This window comes from Centruroides sculpturatus, unplaced genomic scaffold (assembly GCF_000671375.1).
Source record: "Centruroides sculpturatus isolate CEXI.00-Female unplaced genomic scaffold, Cexi_2.0 scaffold465, whole genome shotgun sequence".
NCBI classification, from domain to species: domain Eukaryota; kingdom Metazoa; phylum Arthropoda; class Arachnida; order Scorpiones; family Buthidae; genus Centruroides; species Centruroides sculpturatus.
This window is the reverse complement of record NW_019384663.1, coordinates 450460-475014: the sequence shown is the minus strand read 5'-3', so window position 1 is coordinate 475014 and position 24555 is coordinate 450460. Positions and strand designations below refer to the sequence as shown.

Genomic DNA, 24555 nt, shown 5'->3' with positions numbered 1-24555 from the left:
GTCTAGCAACAAAGGAAATTTATTTCAGTTTGTTCAAAATTGTCCGAAAAATGAAATAAATGCAAAGTGCTGTTGTTAGAAGATCATGTTAAAGTTATCACAACAGCAATTAGCGGCAAAGTTTAACTGTGGGGAAAAGAAATTGACTTTACCGTAGACCTACAGTATTTTCCTTGGGAGTATAAAATATTGTACATGATACAATTAATCGGCTGATATCATCATTTGATAAAATTTATTTTTATTTATTTATTTTGAAGCTCATATACAGTATATGTGCGATATATAGTTTCTGTATCAACCTACCTTATTTCCACGATATTTTTAGAAAAATAATATCCAAGTAATTTTTGCATGCAAAATATTCAAAAAAACAATAAACACATTAATGCAAAAATCAGTTTTACATGCAATTTTCCTTTTTCGATTCTGCAATGATAATCACAGAATGTAATGAAATCATATAATGAGTAAAAATAATAAAATCATTTTATTATTAATTAATAATTTTTCTTATTGTACTTAAGGAAATATTAAATATTAAAAAATACAGTATTTTTAAAGTTAAAATAAGATTAAACTAACGAATACCAAAACCAAAGTGATGTAGAGATACAACGCGTTTGTATATCGATGACGTAATACACGTAACTGAGGAGCAAACAAAAACAACCAAGTTGAATTAATTAAGTCGGAAAAAAAGAAAGTGTGCATTATAATCAAGAAAATGCGACTATTGTATTAATCTTTAAAATATTGGTATTAAATCTCTCTTATAAAATCACAACTCCTGTAAATCAAGTTATCCAATAAGAATAAAATACAATACCAATATATCCCTATCATTGAAAAAATTCACTTATTTTTGCTCACCTTGAGTTTTGCTTAGTAGAAATGGCTAAAAAGTGTGCAAAATATATATGGAAATACCGTATTACAGCACCACCTGTATTGGACAACAACCTGTCTAAAAGAACGCTTTTTGAATGAAAGTCTGTCTATGGTGGTTGCCATAGACAGGCTTTACTGTATTTATAAAATTTAAAACAAAAAGTTGTTATAAAATCATTGTTTTGTAAAGTAATAATGCTTTAATAGAATAATCTTATGTTAAAGTAATAGGGAATTGAATTACTAATTACAACTTTATAATACAAACATTTAATTTTATTTTAAGCTATGATGAAAGTTTATGGAGACGATTAGATCTGGGAAGAAAACATTTAGAACCAGGTGTATTAGGAAGAGTAATTGATAGAGGAGTAATTGTATTAAGGCTAGCTATGTCAGAAGTAAGTATTAAAAGAATTTTCAAAAGATTTAAATAAATATAAATATTTATACATAAACAAGCTTGATTGATATATGTAAATATTGATTTTTGTATAATTCAATAGTCAGTATTTTTCCAAATTCTTAGTTTGATTTTCACACTATTTTTTGTAATAATTTTTATTTGGTTTTATTACAATTGAATCCAAAGCCCACTTTCAGAATAATTTGAATTTTGTTTTACAATTTTTAAATCTAACAAATATATTATAACTATAATTTTCATCCTCTCTTTATCTAAAAGCAGAATGTTTCTGAAATAGAAAATACCAAATTATAATTACATAATTTATTATATCTTAAAGAAAACTGGAGTTAATAACTTGTAAGGGCTTACTTTTAGATGGCTATCAACAATTAAAGAAATAAAGAAAATGTACTTTGCATATCAATTTCATATAAATTAGAAAAACACTTTCAAAATTTTCATTTGAAGAAATTTCATGTAATAATCTAAAATTATGCTTAACCACTCAACAGTGAGGGATGGATATATCCATCCAGTTAACAATAAAAAAAGACTTTTCTTTACTAGACATAACTGTTTACAAAATCTTTTTCTGAAACAGTAATGAGAAAAAACACGTGGAAAAATACTTTAAAAATTTCCCACATTTATTTTCACTACTTTGGGATAGCACCATACCTGACTATCCCATTGCTGAAAGGTTATTAGTGCCAAAATTAAATCACAAAAAATACATTTGCATACATCTATGAAGATTCAAAATAAAAAAAAATTGACAAATTAGCAGCTATAATGACTATAATAATAAAATTTAAAACTTGTAATTCAAAATTTTTATGCTTTATGTTGCAGAAATGTTTTGATTGTATCAAATTATTAGACAATCGTTTGATTTGTAGAACTGATGTGCAACGAAAATTGATTGCAATAAAGAGCTAGAAAATTTTGAAACTTTTTGGAGAAATGAATTTGATCTTTTTTCTTAAAATTATGTATGTTTTTTGGAATTAAGAAGTTATAATAACTATATTTAGGGATGAAATAGAACTTTATTCAAAAGGACTTGAGTTTTATTAAAAGAATTAACTTCACGTGTTCTGAATTAGTTATACACTGAGGGAAATGCTTTGACCTTGTGACTTTCTCTTACTACTTCAGTTTTGGCAGAATAGTGTTTTTCATTGAAATTTTTCAGTTGTATCTGTCGCATAATTAGCTTTGTATATTGAATAATGCAGGATTAAAATAATTCTGGAAAATTTAAAATGGATGAATTAGTCTTTGTCTGAACATGTCTTCTTTGGTACAGATATATGTAAAAACAAAATGTTCCTAGAGCATATATATAAATGTCAAGAAATCTCTAAAGCAAAACAATAATTTTTGTTAACATTCAAGTCTCTTAATCTCACAATTGCAGCAGACTAGATTAATTATCAGGCTAGAACTTGAATAATGAATATCATAGATAACATGTACTTTGAACTAAAAGTAGGTGGTTAAGTTGTATTAAATAGAAAAATTATATTCATATTTTGAATTAGATTATATAATTTACATTATTCCGGAAGAAAAGATCAATCTGGAGTGAGACTTGAACCTGCAACTTCTGCTTAACACAAAGATGCATTGCTGGATCTCCAATTTGATTTTTGCTTCTAGATGAGTTGATTTAAGAGATAAAAGTGAGGTCACTTGTATTTCTTAAATTAAAGGCTTTCTATACATATAAGTAGTGAGCATTTATCTGTAGTTTAAAAAGTATAATTTTTTCATTCTTATGCAAAACTGATTTTCTTTATGAGCATTAATTAATGTGTTTATTTCTGAAAATTTGGTATATGATTTATGAAATGTTTTATGTTATATAGACTAATGCATAATGCATATTAAATTGAACTATATTTTTGTTGTTATATTATCACTTAATGATATAAAATAAATTTTTAATTTTTACAAAGAAATAGGGTTTTTTTTTCTAATATAAATGAAACTAACAAATAATTTTTTTTTGTAATTAGATACTTACTCCTATTTTTGCTGATTTATTAGTTGTGAAAAACAGAGAAAGGTAAAATGAATTAATTATTTAGATAACAAATAAAAATAATTAAAATCATTATATTAAAAAATTTATATATGTATAAAAAAATTCATTTATATTACAAATAATTTCTACTCTTAGATACTTCAATTAATTAACATGTTACTGGAAAATATATATAAGAAATTTTAAAATATTCATAGTTCTCAGTATTGAGGTCAGCTGATAATTCATAATACAGTGATATCTCATATTAATAAATCTGGGTAGTACAGAGGGATTTGATTGTTTATTGAAATGAATTTCTCACAATATGCAATATTCCAAGCAACTAAAGTTGGATAAATTATAATAAAATTTCAAGAGATATATTTAATGTATATTTCAACATAGAAGTATCCAGAAAATTTAAAAGTGCATCATATCTTAATTCTTTTAATTTTGCATGGATATCATTGACAATTGAAATAATATAATAATAAATTTACATATTAACATAAATTTAAATTACTTTTAAGGTAATAGATTTCATTTATTTAATTACACATAAATTTTTAATTATAGTCAAAACTATTCCTTGAAGTATTTTGAAACAAATTGGTTTTATAAAATGAAACTTACTAAACATATAAAAAAATTTCACATATCATTATTTTAATAGTTTTCACATTAAATTTCCTAAAACTAAATCGTAAAATCTGTAGCTTTATGGATGTTTCTTAATATAAAATAAAACAGTTTATGCTTTTAAAATCATAATTAATATGTATAAATTTAAATAAGTGTATTAATGAAATGAAAAGATTATTTAAAATTATTTGGCTTTTAGATGTAGCAAATTACAGTATTTGGATCTGAGTATGGCATCAATAAATTCAGAAGGATTGCAAGAAGTGCTTTCAGTTTGTTCGCAGTTGAAAAATGTTAGTTTGGAACATTGCCAAATCAATACTGAAGTTTGCTTGTAAGTATTTAAAAATAAAGAATATATTTTTATATGAAATGAAGTTTTCAATTATGAATGATTGTTGAAATATTTTAATGATAATATAACATAAAGTAAATAGTTATGAATATTTAAAAAAATTATATTTATTGTAATTTTTATAATGAAGTACAGTTATCAACAGTGTTTCTTTATTACAGTAAAGAATCAGTGTTTCCCAAAGTGAAAATATATTGAGGTTGTGACAAGGTTTTAGGTAGTCACTAAGGCTTTCAAAATTAAATAAACATTAAGAAAAATTTGTTTTTATCTTTACTTTTTGGAAAATATAATTAACTCTGAGAAAAGATATATTCAAAAAACAAAAGTGTTGACTTTTGCCTCTTTGACACTTAATAACAAAAAAGTACTTTGATATTTTGGGTGCTGTTTTTTGGAATATAAAGTCACACAGTTGCTTGATATTTTTCTAGAGTTTGGTGGATTTTGGTTGAACTATAGAAAAGTTATATGAGTTGAAAGGAAAAAAAAAAAAAAAACAGATTTATGTCCCTCATCCCCACTAGATAGCGCCATGTTACCTAGCTCTTTGATTGCTTCTGCTGTAACTGCATACCCAGGTCTGTACCAATTTAAAGGAAATGTTATTTCCTTTCGTCAGCAGGTCAGCAGTTATGGTCAATTCCTTCCTCTCATCCTATTGGAAATTTTTGACTTTCATGTAACTATTTCAAATATATGTGTTTTAGTCATGTTGAGCAACTCATTGATGTTATGTTTCAGATGCAGTTCCCTCAGTCCAGACTGGACAAAATCTCAAACACAGCTGCTTTTAACAAGCGACTCCAATTTATCCAAGATTTTTCCCACTTAATTAAATGCAAACTGATTTTATTTTATTCATCTTTTTATTTCCTATTTTTTAGTTTAGTTTAGTTTATTTATTTACTTTACTTAAGTTTAACCACTTAACGTCCACACCTGAGTTTATTTCTTTATTACACTTTTTTATCTGTACTTTTCATCATATTTTTTCTTTTCTCAACAATAAATCACTTAAATCTTTCATTTGTGACATATTACTCTCAAAATGCTTGCCCAGGCTAACTACATCATCTCAACTTTCTTGATGTCACCTATCTAGTTGTTAAAATACTATTGTAATACTAATCTTTCTTAAAGATTGGGTTTTTTTTTAAAGGGCCAAATCTAGTTGAAAAATCCAGTGTGTGTTTCCAAAATGGTTGCCTGTAGTTAATAAAATATCATTCTGAAAGACTTAGATATGTTGATTGGCATTCGAATTATCAGTAAAAAAAATATATTTACACACAAACTTTCTTGGAGAAGCTTTCCTATATCATGATAGAATCTCCATTTTTTACAGTAGATACAGTACATTACACTGAAATTGATTTTCTTTCCCTGCTTTATATGGAATACTTGAAATAATAAATTGTATAATGAAGTCAATTTTTTCTCTATTTCAAAAATAGAGTAAAATGGGCATCATTTTTTCTAAAGAAGAGAAAATTAAAAGATGCTTAGTTACAGAAAAAGTAAGGTAATTTTCAAAATTCTTTTGCGTTTTGTAGTAAATTTGTACTTATGAATATGTACCAATTTATAGTGAAGCATTTAAAAATGAATTTTAAATTATTTTTAATGTTTTATAGTAAAGGCAATATTTGTATATTTATTTCAAAATTTTAGATTTGATATGTTGAAATTGTTTTCAGAAATATTTCTTATTTGGGTAGGTTTAATCCATACAATTCAATATTTGTATAAGATACAGATCGAGATATACATTGGGCAGACAGATCGAGATATAAATAAACCATTAGATAAATATCATTTTAATATTTATTATATTATAGCATTTGATTTATAGACATACAAAGATTATCTGACACAAGGGTTTATCACACCGAGTGACCAATCTAATACATTTTAAAAATTATTTATTCATGTACTGTACACAATTTAAAGAAGTTTTAAAATGCATGACATTAGGAACTTGGTGTTTCAAACCCTTAATTAAGATAACATTCATAGTTATATAAATCAAATACTATAATATAATATAATAGAATAGAATAGTTACAAGTATGAAAGAATCTAATATTCTTAATGTTTGTTGTTATTTTTTGTTCGAGCAATGCTGGGCTCATCTGCTAGTTGCTTATAAATTAGGTAAGCCATTGCAAGTCAAATGTCAAAACCACTGCTTAGTCTTTACTTCTAAAGGGCATGTAATTACTTGTAAATTAGGAAATGGTTATACAGTAGAACCTCGATTATCCACCCTAATTGGGGACTGGGGTTGGTAAGATAATTGAAAAGTCGGATAACCGAAAAGTATGAAAAAATCCATTATTAGTGTAGTATATTATTATATCCCATGTAATTAGTGTAGTATATTATTATATCCCATGTAATTAGTATATTAGTATATCGCTATTAACCTATTTTGCGTTGAATTTTCGATGTTAAGCCTAACAAAAATTTTTTAAAATAATAATCGTCGCTATTGTAGCGCCACATCACTAGCGGACATTTGAAATTTGCCGACTAGGACAATCGGTTAACCGAGGGGTCGGTTGATCGGGGGGCGGATAATCGAGGTTCTAATGTACTATTAGCCATTGGAAAAGTTAAGAATTTTTAGATACATAAGTAAAGAAAATAATAATAAGGCTTCAGTCTCCTTTTATTTTAATTTTATTTTTTTGATTAAGCAAAGAAAATCTTGTATAAAAACTTATTAATACATACCTGTAGAAGCATTAAAAATCTAGACTGATTGGGACTGGATCCCATCTGGATTTTCAAACATACTGTCATTTAAATTTAGATGGTTTAAGTTCAAGCTAGTATTTCACAAGGAATGTAGGAATGCTTGCAAAGATTTAAAATATAATTTACAGAATCACTATACAGTGGAACCTCGCTTAACGAGCATAATTCGTTCCTGAATCGTACTCATAATGCAAAACACTCATTAAACAAAACAATTTTTCCCATAGAAATTAATGTAAAATGCAATAATGTGTTCCATGTCGAAAAAAGTACTCAAATATTTGTATAACGTTTATTCAAAGAAAATTGTATGATGTGCATTGTTAGAGTGTGAATCATCATCATTTTTTTCCTAGCATGTAATGAACCAACCTGGAATGAGAATTCAATTTGCAGAAGACAAAAAAAAATCACAAATATGTTTGATAAACACTCCAAACAATATGCAAAATTATTGGGCTATGTAAAGGCTATAATTAAATAATAGAAATTAATTAATTTGACTAGAGGTAGGCAGTTATGATTTCATCTCGTATTAAATTTAATAATTAAAAATTGTTAATTTTTAATTCGGACATTTCTAAAATTTAATTTGAATTTCATTAAATTTAATATGAGATGGCAGCATAACTGCCTACCTCTAGTCAAATTAATTAATTTCTAATATTTAATTATAGCCTTTACATAGCCCAAGAATTTGGCATAACATTTGGTGTGTTTATTATATAACAGGCTATGGTTGTTGATATTTAAAAGTAATATGTGTGAACACAAGTTTGGAAAAATATGTGATCACAAGCGACACCAAGATGCTAATGGAACAAGTGATAAATACAGACTGGTGGAACGTGCACACAATTAGTGACTTTCCCTCTCCTCATCACTCGTTATACAAAACATTGCTTGTTAAGCAAGGCAAATTTTTACAATTTGATTTGCTCATTATACAAAACACTCGTTATGCGAGGTGCTCATTAAGCAAGGTTCCACTGTATTTAAACAAAAAATACACTAATAATAAGTTCAAAATTATGAAGTTATGTATTCTGAATGAATGTTAGAACATTAACAATACAAGACCAAAACATCATCAATAACGGTTGAAAGGTTTAATATCCTTTTTTCAATGGCCAAATCCAGATTTTTGATGCTTTACTGTAATTACAGCTAATCTACAAGGGTCATTTGATAAGTTATTGCAACTATTTTTTATTTCAAAATCTGTAAGAGATTTTTAAAATAAGCAATGCACATGAAAACTAAGTTATATTACAAAATTTTTGAGACAACTTTGAAACTGATATATGCAATATTAATGCCATAATGATGCTTTGAAGTGAGGCATCTCACAAGAACTGCCTGGACTTTTGAGAATTATCATTAGTGAAGGAGCGGTGACATTATCTAAAAATTGTTATTAAATGTTGATTAATCGAAAAACAGTGTCATAAGGAACTAGTAGAAGCTGAAGGCAATAATGCTCTCCCATATCAAATGGATAGACAGTGGGGCAAATATTTTTAAAATGGAAGATATTGAAAGACAAATGAACAGTAGGCATTCATCAATAAAAATTAACAATTTGTCAATTGTAGCCATTGTGCATTGCCTTGAGATTCATTGGTGATGGAACTGTTAATTTAGCAGCAGAGACTAATCTTACTGTCCATCACATTCTTTTGAAAATATTGTTCTTGGTAGGTACCTTGTGTCTTGATGAATGTGTGGGGGGAAAATGCATGGAATATATGATAGATTACTTTAAAGGACATTGATAAGGTGGGTCGTTTTTTTTATTGCATCATAATTCACAAAAGTTTAGTGTAAGTTTCTCATTGTGCTTTGTAATTTTTACAAATTTCTCATTTCTGGTCAAGTATCTATGAAGTGTCAACTTTGTGACATCACTGTGATAGGTCTATATTTGTCAAATTTGTGTCAAAAATTTTTTGAAAGTGAAAACACTCACAAATCTCATATTTTTGCAGAAAAACTATTGTTGTCATGACTTATCAAATGACTTCTGAATAACAACTAAACAGTAAAAACTCAAATCTTAAATTCTATCCACCATCCTATATAATATAAAGTATTTCCTATTCCTAAAGTTGACCAATTCATGTTTCATTCCTTAAGTTGAACTAGTCAAATTTGCAAGTGCCAACCAATCTGTTAAGCTTCATGAATTCTTTTCGCTTATCCCAGAATAAACAGCATTAATACAGCTAGATAAATAAGCAAATGACATCAGAGTTGTCAATTAGCAGAAAATCTATTAGCTTTCCTGTAGCATTATTGAGTAGTCTTAGAAGTTGTTCTCTGCCTGATGAAAATGTTAGTGGTTTTTTTTTTTTTGTCATAATGGGAGAGAAGGAATACTATGAAATCTAAAGTTTATTTTAGTGTTTTGTTTTATAATTTCTATTGGAGAATTTTTCTCATAATTTGTATTTCTATTTGGAGCAGAGTTCTTAGTTCATGGAAGCCATCTTGAATTTTGTCTTCAGTCCTTTATGAACTCTCTTACATTAATAAAAATTTATTTGCAGATTATTAAATTTTCTACTAGATAATTTATATAATTTATTATGCAAAATTTGAGTTTTGAATAACTTCAATTTATCATAGATATATAATTTTGTGATATTATATTTATTTAAATGATTATTACAGCTTCATAAATTGTTTTAATAATGATGCAAATAAATTTCATAGACTTAAATATATCACAGAATTAATTCTTTATTCTACTGCTTTGTACTGTAGAATAAAGAATTAGACTTTGTTCTGAATAAAACTTTGCACCACTTTTTACATACCAGTTTGAGTTATAGTGAGTTCTATATGTAGAATTCTCCATAATTCAAACTGGCTACTCATGTCTCAAAACATCAAAAAACACGGTCCCTTCAAATTCAAGATTAGATATTTTACTGTATTTTGTAAAATTAAAACTTGTAATCTAATTTGTGTTGTTGTGTTCTAGTTATAAACGTGCATATGATTATAAACTGTTAACAAAAGTGTGTGTGGTCTGTTAACAAAGGTCTGCAGGAATGTACATTTTCTGATATTTTGAAGAAACAACAATCAAAAGAATATAGATTATACAACACAACTGTCTAGTAGTAAAATAATGGTTGTTTCTACTAATTCATTCACAATAACAAGCAGATAACCATTAACTAATTAATTAAATATGCAGTAACTAACATTTATACTAATTATCTAATGTTTTCGGTCCTTTTGATTGACTCTATTCAGGAAATACATAAAATTAAAAATTTTCATAAAAGAACAAAGCTGTTCATATTCCAAAAGTAGAAGCTTATAGCAATCATTTTAAAATACAATATAAAGCTATAATTTTAAGCTAATATAAGCTATAAGCATTTTAAAATACTATATAAAGCTGAAAAACCATATTTTTTCTTTGTCATGTATGGCAAAAATGGCCATTAGGGGTGTTTTTTCTATAATTTACTGCCTTTCTGTAGTCTTATTGAATGTGCCATGCTTTCGCGTATTTAATCTATTACTTATCCTGCATCTTTTGGATCATTTCAGCTCGGTTTCATTCTATTGTTATGGAATCTGGGTTCACTGTGTTGTAAGTTGCTAAGGCTAATCGGCTGCTCCTTTTGGATGCTACTTTTATGTTCTTTGATTTTCTGTTTTAGTGATCTAGTGGTGGCTCCTATGTAGCATAAGGTGTTAGGCCTTCTGCAGTTTTTTTATAGATATTCTGTACACAACAGGAATGCATGTCGGGTTAATGGCCTCTTTGTCGTTCCTTGGCATCCCATATACCATGAGTTTTTTTAAATACAATTTTTTGTTAGTTTCAACCCTGATTTCTCTGTAGATATTTTGGAGGGTTGCCATGTATTCAATGTTAATGATTATAAATGTTTTACTTCTAGAATAACCAAAACGGTGCTTACTTCACTTTAATTTGTTTCACTAACGTTTTCGAACCTTTTGGTCCTTCTTCAGGTGAAAAATGGGCAAAATTTAAAGGCACAGTATATAAACAAAGAAGGGGTGTACCAATGGGGAGCCCAATCTCGGGAGACCTGTGTGAAATGGTGATTAGACTCCTGGAGGATAAAATACTTCCTGACCACCTACACAATATAATTATGTATAAAAGGTACGTGGACGATATACTCATACTATGGAGCTGTAAGCCTGATATGCCGGCATTATTAGCATCGTTTAATAACAACCCTTACGGATTGACGCTGGGTCTTGAACAAGAGAGCTACACCCAGGTTCATTTTCTTGATGTCAGCATCAAGGTTAAAGGTTCGACCATCAGCACGGAAGTATACAGAAAACAGCTAGTAGAACAATTATACATTCCGGTAAGATCATGTGACCCGAAGCAATACAAAGTAGCGGCATTTAACACCTTGGTTAAAAGGGCTTATACGCACTCTTCGACATCGCATGCATTTAAAACAGAAATAAACATACTTAAAAGTATTGTTGAACGGCATGGGTATAGTGAACTGGTAACTACATTAGCCAAAAAAATGATTCATCCGCAAAGAACAGATCGTCCGGAAACGCTAGAGAAAGAACAGAAGGAAAGAGTGGCTATAACGTATAATCCGTATTTGGAGAAACTATATAAAGAGATAGCTAAGAAAAGACAAGTTTCCATCGTATTTAGAAGAGGTCCTACATTATTTCGACTGCTTAGTAATGCAAAAGATACTCCGCAACAAGACATGATGGCTGGAGTATACAGCATCCCAATTAGGGATCGCAGATGCGATGAAGAATTGTTATATATCGGCTCCACGAAGAGATCTTTAGGAGTGAGGATTAAGGAACATAAAGCTGATATCCTCCAAAAGAGGCTAACAACCGCCTTAGCACAGTACGCCACGGACCCTGAGATACAACCGTTATTTGAGCAAGCAAAGATAATATACACCACGCACCAAACACAATATTTGCGCTTGATGGAAGCGATTTTTATACACAAGGCAACTCAGGGTAACAATTGTATAAACAGCAAAGATGAAATATCATTATCAGTAGCGTGGCAAACCCTGATATATGACACATAACAGGAGGAAACATAGGCTCACAACGACGCATGCGCAAAGGATGACGACGATTGCACGAATTTCGGAGAGATTCCATGTTTGGAATTCTTTTAAAAAAAAAGATCATTTCAAATCGAATCTTAACGGATTTTGCCCATTTTTCACCTGAAGAAGGACCAAAAGGTTCGAAAACGTTAGTGAAACAGATTAAAGTGAAGTAAGCACCGTTTTGGTTATTCTAGAAGTAAGTCTGTTGAAGATACGGTGTGTGTTGGAAGTAGTATTGATTATAAATGTTAGTTACTGCATATTTAAAGGTTACGTGTTTGTTATTGTGATAGTGCAGTTATAGAAAGGATTAAGGATTAATTCATTCACTTTTACAAACTTCATTTTAATCATACAAATTCTACAATATTTATAGCCATAATCAGAATATTATACTAATTAAATTATAATTTTTAAAATTTACAAAATAAATGTGAAAAACTAAAAATAAAATGTAAAGACATTTTATTCTTACTTTTTTATTATATTATCTTCAAATCCAATAAATGTGNCTAATAATGAAAATGCTTTCAATTATTCAAACCTTTTTTTCTCAAAAATTTATGTAATTTTCCAATGTTATATTGTTATTTATTTTATATTATCAAAATTAACATGCAAAAGGATTTAAGGATTGCTTATTTTAAGAAGTTAATGCTTTTTATAGAATTATCATATTGTTTGTGAAGAAAGCTAACAATAGATAATGACTTAAAAAGAATAACTTAATTGGTATAATATCTGATAATGAAAATGCTTTCAATTATTCAAACCTTTTTTTCTCAAAAATTTATGTAATTTTCCAATGTTATATTGTTATTTATTTTATATTATCAAAATTAACATGCAAAAGGATTTAAGGATTGCTTATTTTAAGAAGTTAATGCTTTTTATAGAATTATCATATTGTTTGTGAAGAAAGCTAACAATAGATAATGACTTAAAAAGAATAACTTAATTGGTATAATATCTGAATTACAGATATAAAATTAGAATTTGTGTGATTAAAATGAAATTTTTAAAAGTGATGGTTGCTTCTGCTGATTTACTATTTTTTCAGTACTAAATGTTATGTATTTCTTTGATTTTTATTTCAGAAAAAACAAGGAAAATTTTATTAAGCACAGTTTGATAAGTTTAATTTTATTTTGTTTTTGCTGATGCTGAGATAAATTTAAAATGCATTTTAAGTTTTTTGACTATATATACCATGTACAATATATTCTTAAAATGAAAATACCAGTAACATTGTTAAATAATAAAATGAAATTATTTTTTTTTTTCAATTTAGTCAGTTAGCAGAAAATATAGACTTAAAAGTATTGAATATGACCATGTGTGAAGGCATAACAAATGAAGGTATAAGCAGAATTCTACAGAAGTGTCGGAAGTAAGTATTAAATTATTTTCTTAATTATAATACAGTATTGTCTGCTTATTATCAGTTGTTTAATGAATGCATCAAAATTACCATGCTCCAAAACATAAATTTATGCCCACCCAGTATTTTAAGTCCCTGTCTATTTTAATGAAACACATTGAAATTTATAATTAATTTAATTACAGAATGAAAGATTAGTAACAATTGTTGAATTATCACAAGTATCGTACATGATGACCACCATTATTTCTTCATAGCTTAAATTGTTTGATGACGCATACCTTCATGTAAACTGTTCAGAGTCATAATATTTATGTTGTAGACTTGTGATTTGATGTGTTCCAAGCAAAGAAATCCAAAGGAGTTGGATCTGGTAATCTTGTTGGCCAAAGTCTGTTACTTCCATGCCCATTCCATCGATTTGGAAATCATTCATTCAGGTAATTCTGAACAATTGATACATAATGAAAAGGTGCACTATTTTTTTGAAATGCAACAGTGTTAGTTATCTCATCTTCAACCAAAGTGCAAAGAATTGCTGCAACATGTCAAGATAAATCCATTTGTTTCAAACTTATTTCTGATGTCATTGCACTTCTTCCTTGATTTGCCAGATAACTATTGCTACACACTTCTATGTTCCATTTTTAAGAATCTGAAAAAGAAAAATATAAATTAATTAATTTACATAAAAACAGATTAAGATGTTGGTTGTCCACTCTGTGTACACTTATAAAACTTTGCTCATTATAACCAAAGTTTGATTATTGTTAACATTTCTTCCAAAGAAGCAACTTGTATTTCAATTAAAAATAACAAAGTGCAAAATTAAAATTATCTAAATTGTAAAAAGTACCAAATGATGAGATGTATCATCATTTGGTAATCTGCATCCTGAGTTATTGAGCCTACCTCATTCCTGAAAATCTCATAATTCAAAATCTTATAAATAGGAATTGGTTTAAGTATTATTTATTATGGCCAAAATTTGCATATTATTCCAGCATAATTGGGAAACATGGAAGTGTGACTGCGTTAATATTAAAATGTTACAAAATACATATTTACCTGTCAATGATTCTAAACAGAATATGTTGATTAATAAAATAGTGTTGATTAGATTATTCACTGACATAAGAAGAACCAAGACAGAATGAGAGAAACAAGAAAATGGACACCATGAAAACCTTTTGACAGCAGGAGAAATATGTTTAATTGATGCAAATGTTCTTGGTCATTTTAAAAGATCATCATCCAGCAATCAAACAAATCAAATACAACCAAAATAAAACATTAGAGATGACTAGGAATAGAACAAAATACTAATGTGAAAAAATATGGATATACAGTAGACCCCCTATAAAACGGGTTCATATGATATGGGTTCGTATATAATGGCGAAAAAATTGCGATTGTATTCGTATAAACACGCTAAAACAGACTCGTATAATACAATAAAAAGTCATCGCCAATTCATGTCATGATGGGATTGGTCAAATCTAGTCCAATAGCGGATATTGTACAAACTGTTGAGTTTAAACAAGCAGCAGACCTATTAAAAACCATTTATTATTTAACGGTCATAAAAATTATATTTATATTAATGATGTCACCAAAGTTCAGCAAATTTTTCACAGAAAAATAACTTATCAGGAAACACGCACCCGCCGTTCGATGTGCTGCTCCGCAATGAAAACAAGCTTAAGCAATGGCGTCGTCGAACGGTGCACACTCAGTAAGTAACCCTACAATTTTTGTTTATAGAATAGTTTATATGGATTATTCCCAAAAAATTATACGTGTTTTGGAAATGTTGAGAATTGATTAATTTTATGGAAGAAAACCTTTCAAACAGCCATAGTCTGTAAACTGCATATGTGCCATGCTGTGATTGGCTCATGTATTTAAGTGACTGGTAAAACACGGAATTCATATAAAACGGAACGTATCTACTGTGTTATAGCAGGGTCTACTGTAATTTTATGAGATAATAAAATAATTGATTAGACCAATGAAATTATAAACTCAAAAAATTTTATGTAAATAATCTAGAATTATTATTTGGATGATCATCATATCTGTTAAGATAGAATCATCTTTCTGTGCATTTAGGAACATTCTCTTAAACACTATCAACTCTCCTGACAAACACTGCAGAGACATTTTGGAATTGCTCACATAGTTTGTTTCTTATCTTATTTTCAACTTGATGGTAATACTTATAGCCAGAAAAGGAGTGTTTCAATGAGCAGCCCCCTGGCAGGCTTCTCTAAATTAGTAGGGCTTTTAATTAGTAATAAAGCCAAATACTTTTCTTTAAAGTAATATCAGAACTATACAAGCAATATTATAGAATGTTAAATTCAATAATTTTCTAAAACAATTGTAAACTGTGCTTTTCTAAAACAATTGTGTTTTATTTAAGAAGTTATAAATTTCTTGCACAAAGATTAGAATAATTAATTTGTAGTTCTGTTTAAAATTGATTAATTAATTTTGAATAGTTAATAAAAATTTGTTGAACTTTTTGCTAATGTATATTGTAAAATCATTCAACTAAAAATAAATATAAAATTCCATTAAAAAAACTGGTGGAACCAGATTGAAAGTAAAGCTCAACAAAAACATTAAATAAAGAAACTTTTGAAAACAAAAACACCAAGATGATTTTTATAAATAATATTTCATAAATGTTAGATAAATGAAAGAAAACAAACATTTTCAGTTGCTTTCAGCTTCCTATATCATAGTATGTAATGTGCACTTTATTCATATGTTGAGTATTACTGTTAAATCTGCTTCCAGTATTCTTATGCCATAATTTTCAATATGTTTTTTTATTTAGATGTTTTCATGAGTTTTACTTTTCAATTTTGTTTCATTAGTTTCTTAATGGGAATTCAGGTATTTTTCAGTCATGATAGCTTGCAGTAAGTTGTGCTGTGTGATGATTGTCAAATAATCAACTAATATGCAAAAATTTAAAAATAGGATATTATTTTAAGTATTGTAAGTATAAGCTATTAATTTAAACATGCAGACTTCCAGATTGTTCAGTAGCTTGGTGTTGTTATTCTCTTTTGTTTTAAATTTAGGAAACAAAATGCTGACCTCATAATTCCAAAATGATCCAATGAATTTACAGTGGGTGATTGGTTAACGAACATAATCCGTTCCAAGACTTTGTTCGCTATCCAAATTGTTCATTAACGGATTATCGATTTATTGGGTTGTTTGGAAAGTAATTTCATCTTTTTATTACTAGAGGAATTAGATGTATTTTTACCAGTCAATTTCATTTTAAACCAAACTTCATTATATACTTTGATAGTTGAGATTTTAAGGCTTATCTGTAAAAAATTTTGTTTGATTCTGTACAATTTTTTTTTTTTGGTGTCTTATTAAATATGGAAAATCGAAAGCATCATTTTTGGCATATTTTGCTTTTTTATTACCAAAAAATCAAAATATTATTCAAGCAAGAAAAACATTGTGGTACATGTATGGAGATGATGTGTTGAGAGAATGACAGTGCCAAAACTGGTATACAAAATTTTGTTCTGGCAATTTCAATATTGAAGATGCACCACGTTCTGGATGGCCAGTTGAAGCCAATGAAAACAAAATAAAGGTACTGATTGAAGCAAACTGCCGAATAACAACACGTGAAATCACTAAGAGATTAAATTTGTCAAATTAAACTGCTTATGATTATTTGAAACGAATTGGTTTCGTTTCAAAGCTCAATATATGGGTCCCACATGTTCTTAAAGAGAGATGCTCTCTTTGATGGGATTTTAAGAAAATTTTTTTTTGACCTTTTACCAGACAATTTAACAATTGATTCAAAAGTGTACTGCCATCGAGTAAACAAATTGAGTAATATCATCAAACACAAACAGCCAGAATTGATCAACAAAACAGGTGTAGTGTTTTACCACGATAATGTCAAATTTCACACAAGTTTGGTGACTCGTCAGAAACTGTTATAACTTAGATGGGACATACTATCACACCAACCATATTCGCCAGATCGAGTACACTCAGATTATTACTTGTTCCGGTCTATACAAATTTTTTTTAACTGTAAGACATTTACTTGAAATGACAATGTCAAAAATCACTTGGATCAGTTTTTTGTAAGCAACAATCAAAACTTTTATGAATGTGAAATCTGCTACTACCAGAAACTATGACAACAGATATTTGACCCAAATGGTCAATACATAATTCAATAAAATATTTATTTATTATAAAAATATTGTGTTATTTTCCACGAAAAAAAAACAAACTTACTTTCTGAACAACCCAATACCATAGGTTTTTATGGAATTTCATTAATTTGTTCTGGAGACTCCAAAAAATAAGAAAATATATACTTTCTATATTTATTTATATGTAATAATAAAAATACATACATATGCAGTCTTGCATTTTTATTAGTCATGTTTTTTCCATTTGTGGGGGTTAAAAAAAATCTGTCTAATGTCGATTGCTTTTCTCTCTTCTTCGGGATTTTTCAGAAGTAATTAATAGCATTGTAATTGTAGAGATACCTAAGCCTTTTAACCTCAACCTGGTTTGGACGTAACTCTAAGACTGTTGTTCTGACATCCTCCCACTTCTTCAAAAGAATGTTTAATAGCAGATATCAACATTAATTCTCTTTTTCAGAAGAAAACATATCTTGCTGAGTTTCTTGATGTTCTTCATTCACGAGTTCTTGGTGTTCTTCTGTCGTCAGATTAGTTTTGGGTTCCATTATGAGCTCTTCAATGTTATTTATATCTCAGATGTGATTTTTGTTACTCCTTAAGCTGATTGAATCTTCTTGATTATACAGTATCTTTCTTAGATAAGATTGAATTTTGGCCTACTGTAGACCAGTTCAGCCGTACTGTCCAGCAACATCAGACATCTGCCCACTCTCTACCTTTGCTATTATACTCTCACCTTTTGAGAATATAAACCAATGCAAAACTTAACAAGTGCCCACTTGATAGTTGTGCAAATACTATAAAAGAATTGTTTTTGTCAGAAAAATAAAAGGCTGGAATTACAGGGGAAAGTTTCAAAGTTTGGAGTAATACTATCCAATCAATATGTAAAGGGTTGAGTGTTGATGTCAATATCTCTCGAGCTTCTAAAATTTTTGAATTGTTGCCTGAAGACAAGGGAAGACCAATCGGTAGTTTTTATTTTACGTCACTTCTTGTGTTTGTTCTGTGAAGTGTTCGTTGTTTGAATATAAAAATCTTTCACAAAAGTGTTTGTTATCTGATTTGTTCGTTAACCAATCACCCACTGTATTTAAAATTTAAGATGTCCATAGTACTCATGACCTTTGACCTTTAGAACTTTGACCTTTAAACGTTATATGCAGAGCTTTACTGCGCTGTATGATACTTTACAAAGATACAAAATATTTTGAATATAATGATAAGTATTCAAATATTTGTATTTAATTGTGAAAATAATGGACAAAAATAATGTGAATACAGCTAAAATTGCATATATTGAGAAGAAAGGATTTTAAATATTACAAATTAAAAAGTTTTTAAAAAATATATTTATTAATTTAGATTGGAATCATGGAATCTCTCATGGACCAATTTGTCATCAGAATGCTTGCAATCTATAGTACAGAATGTCAGTCCTTCTCTTAAGCATTTTAATCTTAGTGGATGTCGAAACACATTAACGGATGAACGTATGTAATTTCTTATAAATTATAATAAAATAATAAAAGAATCATAAATATTATTTTGCAAACAATAATACAAGGGTGGTCTTTTTTACAAAGACAAGTGTAAATATCAAAATGAATTTATCACCAAAATTTAGGTACAAACATGCTTACTTTCAACATAATTACCGTGAAGATTGAGGCATTTGTTATATCTGTGGACGAGTTTTTCCATCCCCTTTTCATAGAATGCTGCTGCCAGTGAATTGAGATGGCCTTAACAACATTGTTTTGAAGATCATCATTTGTCTCAAACGTCTGCCATGCTAGCCACATTTTCAGTTCAGGAAAGAAGTGCAAGTCTTCACATATTAAAAAGTTCCAAGCTGGGTGGAAGTCTTCACCACCTGTAAACACCCAGCATATAGCCCCGGTTTAGTGCCAAGTGATTTCCACCTCTTTCCTGAACAGGAAAAGTGGCTAACGACAATCTTCAAAAGTTATTTACACTTGTCTTTTTTTTTATGGATTATAAATATGTCTTTTAACATGATATTCTCAAGCTTTTATCTGTGCTAAAAGTTATTTACACATTGACTACAATAGCCATCTGATTAATATTTTCTTTTTCATCTTTCATCTCTCTTGCTTTAATGTTCTGTATCCATCTTTATCTAAGTCTCTCTCTCTCTCTTTCTCTCCCTTTATTTTATTTTTTTAGTCTTAGCATTTAGAATTTGAATGAAAAATAATGAAACATACATGACAAAATCATTTTAGTCTTATTAATACTTGTCAGTAATGCTCAGTATTCTTCTAGCAATATTATTAATTATTATTAAAAGATTTTTGCATTTCAAACTTCTAGTCTTATCTGATGTGCTTTGCTTCTTAATCTATATTGCTAGTTTTATCTCAATAAATAATAATATATTTTTTAACTAAATATTTAAATAAAATTATTTAAGAGTGATTTCATTATTTGATATTTCTTATTGTTGACTTTTAGTAATTCTTTTACATATCATATGCTCTAAATATTTCTTTATTAGCACATTAATTGCTGATTTGAAATTTCATCTTTTCCCTAATACTTCATAACTACTTCAGTTTTTTATGACCAAATATCTACTTAAGAAAGATAATGAAAACTTTATTTTATAAAATAAACAAATAATTCAAGATAAAATTACTAATCCAGCAGTAATTATTTATGACAGCCATTTGAGATTCTAATACCTGATTTGTTTATCAGGTATTAGAATCTGCTTTTATATATTCTCTAAAGATACCATTTTTATCTTTAGAAAATATATAAACTTCTCTATTTCAAAAAAAAAATTCTCATTATAAATTAGAACCTTCATAGAACTGTATGAGAGACGTTTTCCATCATTACTTTTTAAAGTATATATCAATTGAATTTAACATATTGGTATTTACTAGTTGATTTAAAATTAATTGTATAAAAATCAATTTAGAAATGGGTTTTATAGTAAATGAGAGTTATCTAAATCTAGATTTTCAGCAAAAAATGAAGAAAATTCCTTCAAGCACTGCACTGACAAAATAGTTCTAAAAAGCAACAAATCCAGAATTTTTACTTTTTTACTCTTAATATGATATACATCTTTACTAACTGAAACAGATATTAAATCAGTTGATATATACTTGAAAAAGTTTTAAAGACATCTTTATTTTTTGGCAGAAAAGTTTGTTTAGTTGACATGAAATAAATCCAATAACATTTTTGGCCTGAATGAAAAATTCCCTTATAATATTTAGTATTAATATAAAAAAATTAATTTTTAATTTCTTAATCAAATTTTTTTGTAGAAAATTGATGACTGTTAAGTCTAACAATTTTTCCTTTACATAGAATTGAACATTTCAAATGTTGTTTAAGTGTTCTTTTTCCATCTTAACAAAATCTGAGAATATTTGTGCTTCAAATAAGCTACACTTCTTAATTATCTGTTATTTAAAACTGTTTCAGTATTAAATATTTTGATCATTTATTTGCCAATTAAAAAAATTTGTTTATTGTTAGAGGTCTGCTTCAGTTTGTATTTTGCTATATAATTCTTACTTCATACTAACATTATAAGAAAAATAGTTCAGTTTTTCTTCCTCATATGATTTGATCACATCAAATCACAACAAAACACATCATCATTGTAAAGTTAAAATTCTTTCCTATTTTATTTTTTCAATGTTTACTCTCATATTGTTTGAGTGATTATCATATTTGAATTATTGTTCAAAATACACCATAATTATTTATGCTTAGCTAAAGTAAAATAGAAAAGTTCTGAATTTAATATGAAATATTATGCATAAATTCTTAATTATATTATTATTTTATCATATACTGATTATTTTTTCACTCATATTTTTTATATATATGTATATATATATTTTTTTAATAGATGTTTCAAGTTTGGTTGAAAATTGCCCTGATATTATAGATTTGGATTTGAGTGATGCAACACTATTAACGGGTTTAACTATCGATTTCATTATTAATGGTCTTCCAAAACTGCAACATCTACATTTGAGTAGATGCTATAATATTCCTTCAATTAGTTATTTGTAAGTAATATCTACTGTATTATTAAATTTTAAAATATTAAGTTTAAATCATACATTTATTTATTTGTATTAGATCACTAAGCAATATTTCATCTCTTCAACAATTTGTTTGTTTTGGAATTTTGACTGAAACAGCACTTCAAACTCTGAGGGGTAATCTTCCAAACATAGAAATTAATAGACATTTATTTTCTTTTATTGCCAGGCCAACTACTGGTATAAGAAGAACTAGTATTTGGCATTTAAGAGTAAGAGACTAAAAACTAATTGGAAATTTCATTATCATTCCAAACAGATATAAGTTTACATTCTAAAATTTTGTAATTTATCATGTTTAATGTTTCAAACCATTATCATTATTTTAATTCTTTTTCCAAGTAAACATTTATATTGATGCAAGTATGTTTTGTGATTACAAAAATTTCTAATTGTTTGTTAATCCATAATGTGTTCTAGCATTATAGGGAAAAAAGTAATTTACATTCAGATACTATGAATTTTTTTCTTTTTTTTTTAAATATTGCATTCTTATAAAACTGTTTATGTAGCAATTTTAATTGAATATTGTTAATAATTTTTGAATATTTATTAAATTAAAAATTACTATATATTATTTTGTATATATTGTGATTACTTATTTGATTTTCGATGTTTGTAATTTGATATAAGTTTGAAATAAATAAATATTTTTAAAAAATTGAAAATTGTTGTTATGAAATTAATTTTTTATTCGTGCTGATAAGATATTTCTGTTCTCTGCCACTGTGTTATATGCAACATCCAATAATGGCAGATAACTAATTTATCTGAAAATGACAGCATTTTTTAAAAATGTTGTTACAAGATCTGGTTTTATCAAAGAGATCAAGATTTCAGAGAATAAAATCTTATTAAATTTATTAATTTTAATGATGGCCAGGTGGCTGAGTGGTTAAGGCATTGACCTACCATTCCTAAAGGGAGCCATAGGAATTTTTATGGACTGTCTGGCTTTATTCCTTGTCTCCATAATGGGCACGGAAAAATGCCTTCTGTATTCACAGGGCAGAAAGTGTAAAAAAAAAATTAATGATATAACAATGTCGTAAATTGTTTAAATAATATAAAAGAATGCTTAACAGTAGAATGACAAAGAATTTGACAAATGATAAGTTCACTGAGGAATTCTGGATAGTGCTAAATTTTGAACAAGCATTGATTATTTCCTCATGTCAGGTTAATTAATTATATCATATAATTTTATTGAAAACCAGTAAAAAGAAAAAATATACAGTAAATAAATTTTAACAATGTTGTATAGGATATACTTGTCCCATAATAAATGAAACATCTCTGCTTTCAGCAGTTAAATTACAATTAATATGAAAAGTAGCACACAGGATAGTATAAAAATAAAGACATTAGCGGTAAATTTCTACAAAAATATAATTCTGGGATACATGATAAAGACTTCATCTTGGGAAGATGAAAATTTTTCTCATATTATGCCAAATTACATCAATTCTAGTGGAGAATATGGAACAAATAGTCATATGAAAGACCTGCACTGAATTCCCATCAAAAATAGTAATTTTCAAGAAAATTAGCAATTATACAATGAGTTTGAGGTAAACTGCATTTCATCTAGCCATAAATGTGTCAAAATCAGCAGTATACAGAGTTATAAAATTATCTAACATCTACAAAATAAGAAAACAAAACAAATTCTGCCTCTAAATAATTGCCAGAGAGACAAGCCTTTGACTAAGGATAAATATCACATGACGTGGACTCAAATGGCAACAAGTTATAAGAAGTGATGAGAGCAGGGCTGTGGAGTCGGAGTCGTGGAGTTTTGGTGTTTTAGCCGGAGTCGGATGGTAAGGAAAAGTCGGAGTTGGAGTCGGTAGATTTTCACGCAACTCTACAGTCCTGGCAGTGCTGCGGAGTCGGAGTCGTGGAGTTTTGGTGTTTTAGCCGGAGTCGGATTGGTAAGGAAAAGTCGGAGTTGGAGTCGGTAGATTTTTACACGACTCCACAGCCCTGGATGAGAGGAAATTCAATGCAGATGGGCCAGATAACTGGAGAAACTATCAGCACGAGATTAGGGGAAAATAATTAAGTACTCATTATATAAAATTAAATTAATGTAAAGACATAAGAAGTAAAACCAATAATAATAATAAATTCTTATCCTTACTTATTTCCATAAAAATGTCATTTAAATTAGTGTTAAACATATGAGTGACAATGAATGATTAAGAACAAATTTAATAAAAAAAAAATTTCGGAAGTTGCGAAGGCATTAAGGCGCTCGGACATTTTCAAATGTGATCTGATTCTTCTCCAAATTAGTTGATGACAGAGAAGTGTTAAACGTTAATCAAGTTTGTTTTTCTAGTGACGAGTAAATTATCATATAGGGATACTTATTGTAAAAATTCAGAATTTTTACAATGCGCACACGGCAGAAATATTCACATGCTTCTATGACAATAAATTACCATCCACGAAGTTGTGTTCCCAAAGTAATATTAAAAATGTCTTTTTTATTAACAAAATTGGTCTTGAATAACGATAATTTTGTTTATATCTTATCCTCTTCCCAAGTAAATTATAAATACAGTAAATATTACGTATGAATCTCATATGTACAGTACATGAATATTCGAAAATTTTTTAAATAAATATAATAAATTTAAAAATACCAGAAATAA

At 28.1% G+C, this 24555-nt stretch overlaps 1 protein-coding gene across 1 annotated transcript in view; it reads left to right on the top strand.

Moving 5' to 3' along the window:
- The window catches only part of LOC111626608 (S-phase kinase-associated protein 2-like), a 26306-nt gene extending 3935 nt beyond the window's left edge, over window positions 1-22371 (top strand). Inside the window, exons 2-8 of the mRNA XM_023370045.1 lie at window positions 1178-1292; window positions 3322-3371; window positions 4174-4308; window positions 13492-13590; window positions 19164-19291; window positions 21697-21859; window positions 21933-22371. Of these exons, the coding sequence (XP_023225813.1) occupies window positions 1178-1292; window positions 3322-3371; window positions 4174-4308; window positions 13492-13590; window positions 19164-19291; window positions 21697-21859; window positions 21933-22119 (877 nt within the window). The 3' untranslated portion in view covers window positions 22120-22371. The remainder of the gene's footprint in view (window positions 1-1177; window positions 1293-3321; window positions 3372-4173; window positions 4309-13491; window positions 13591-19163; window positions 19292-21696; window positions 21860-21932) is intronic.
- Window positions 22372-24555: the final 2184 nt, after the last annotated feature.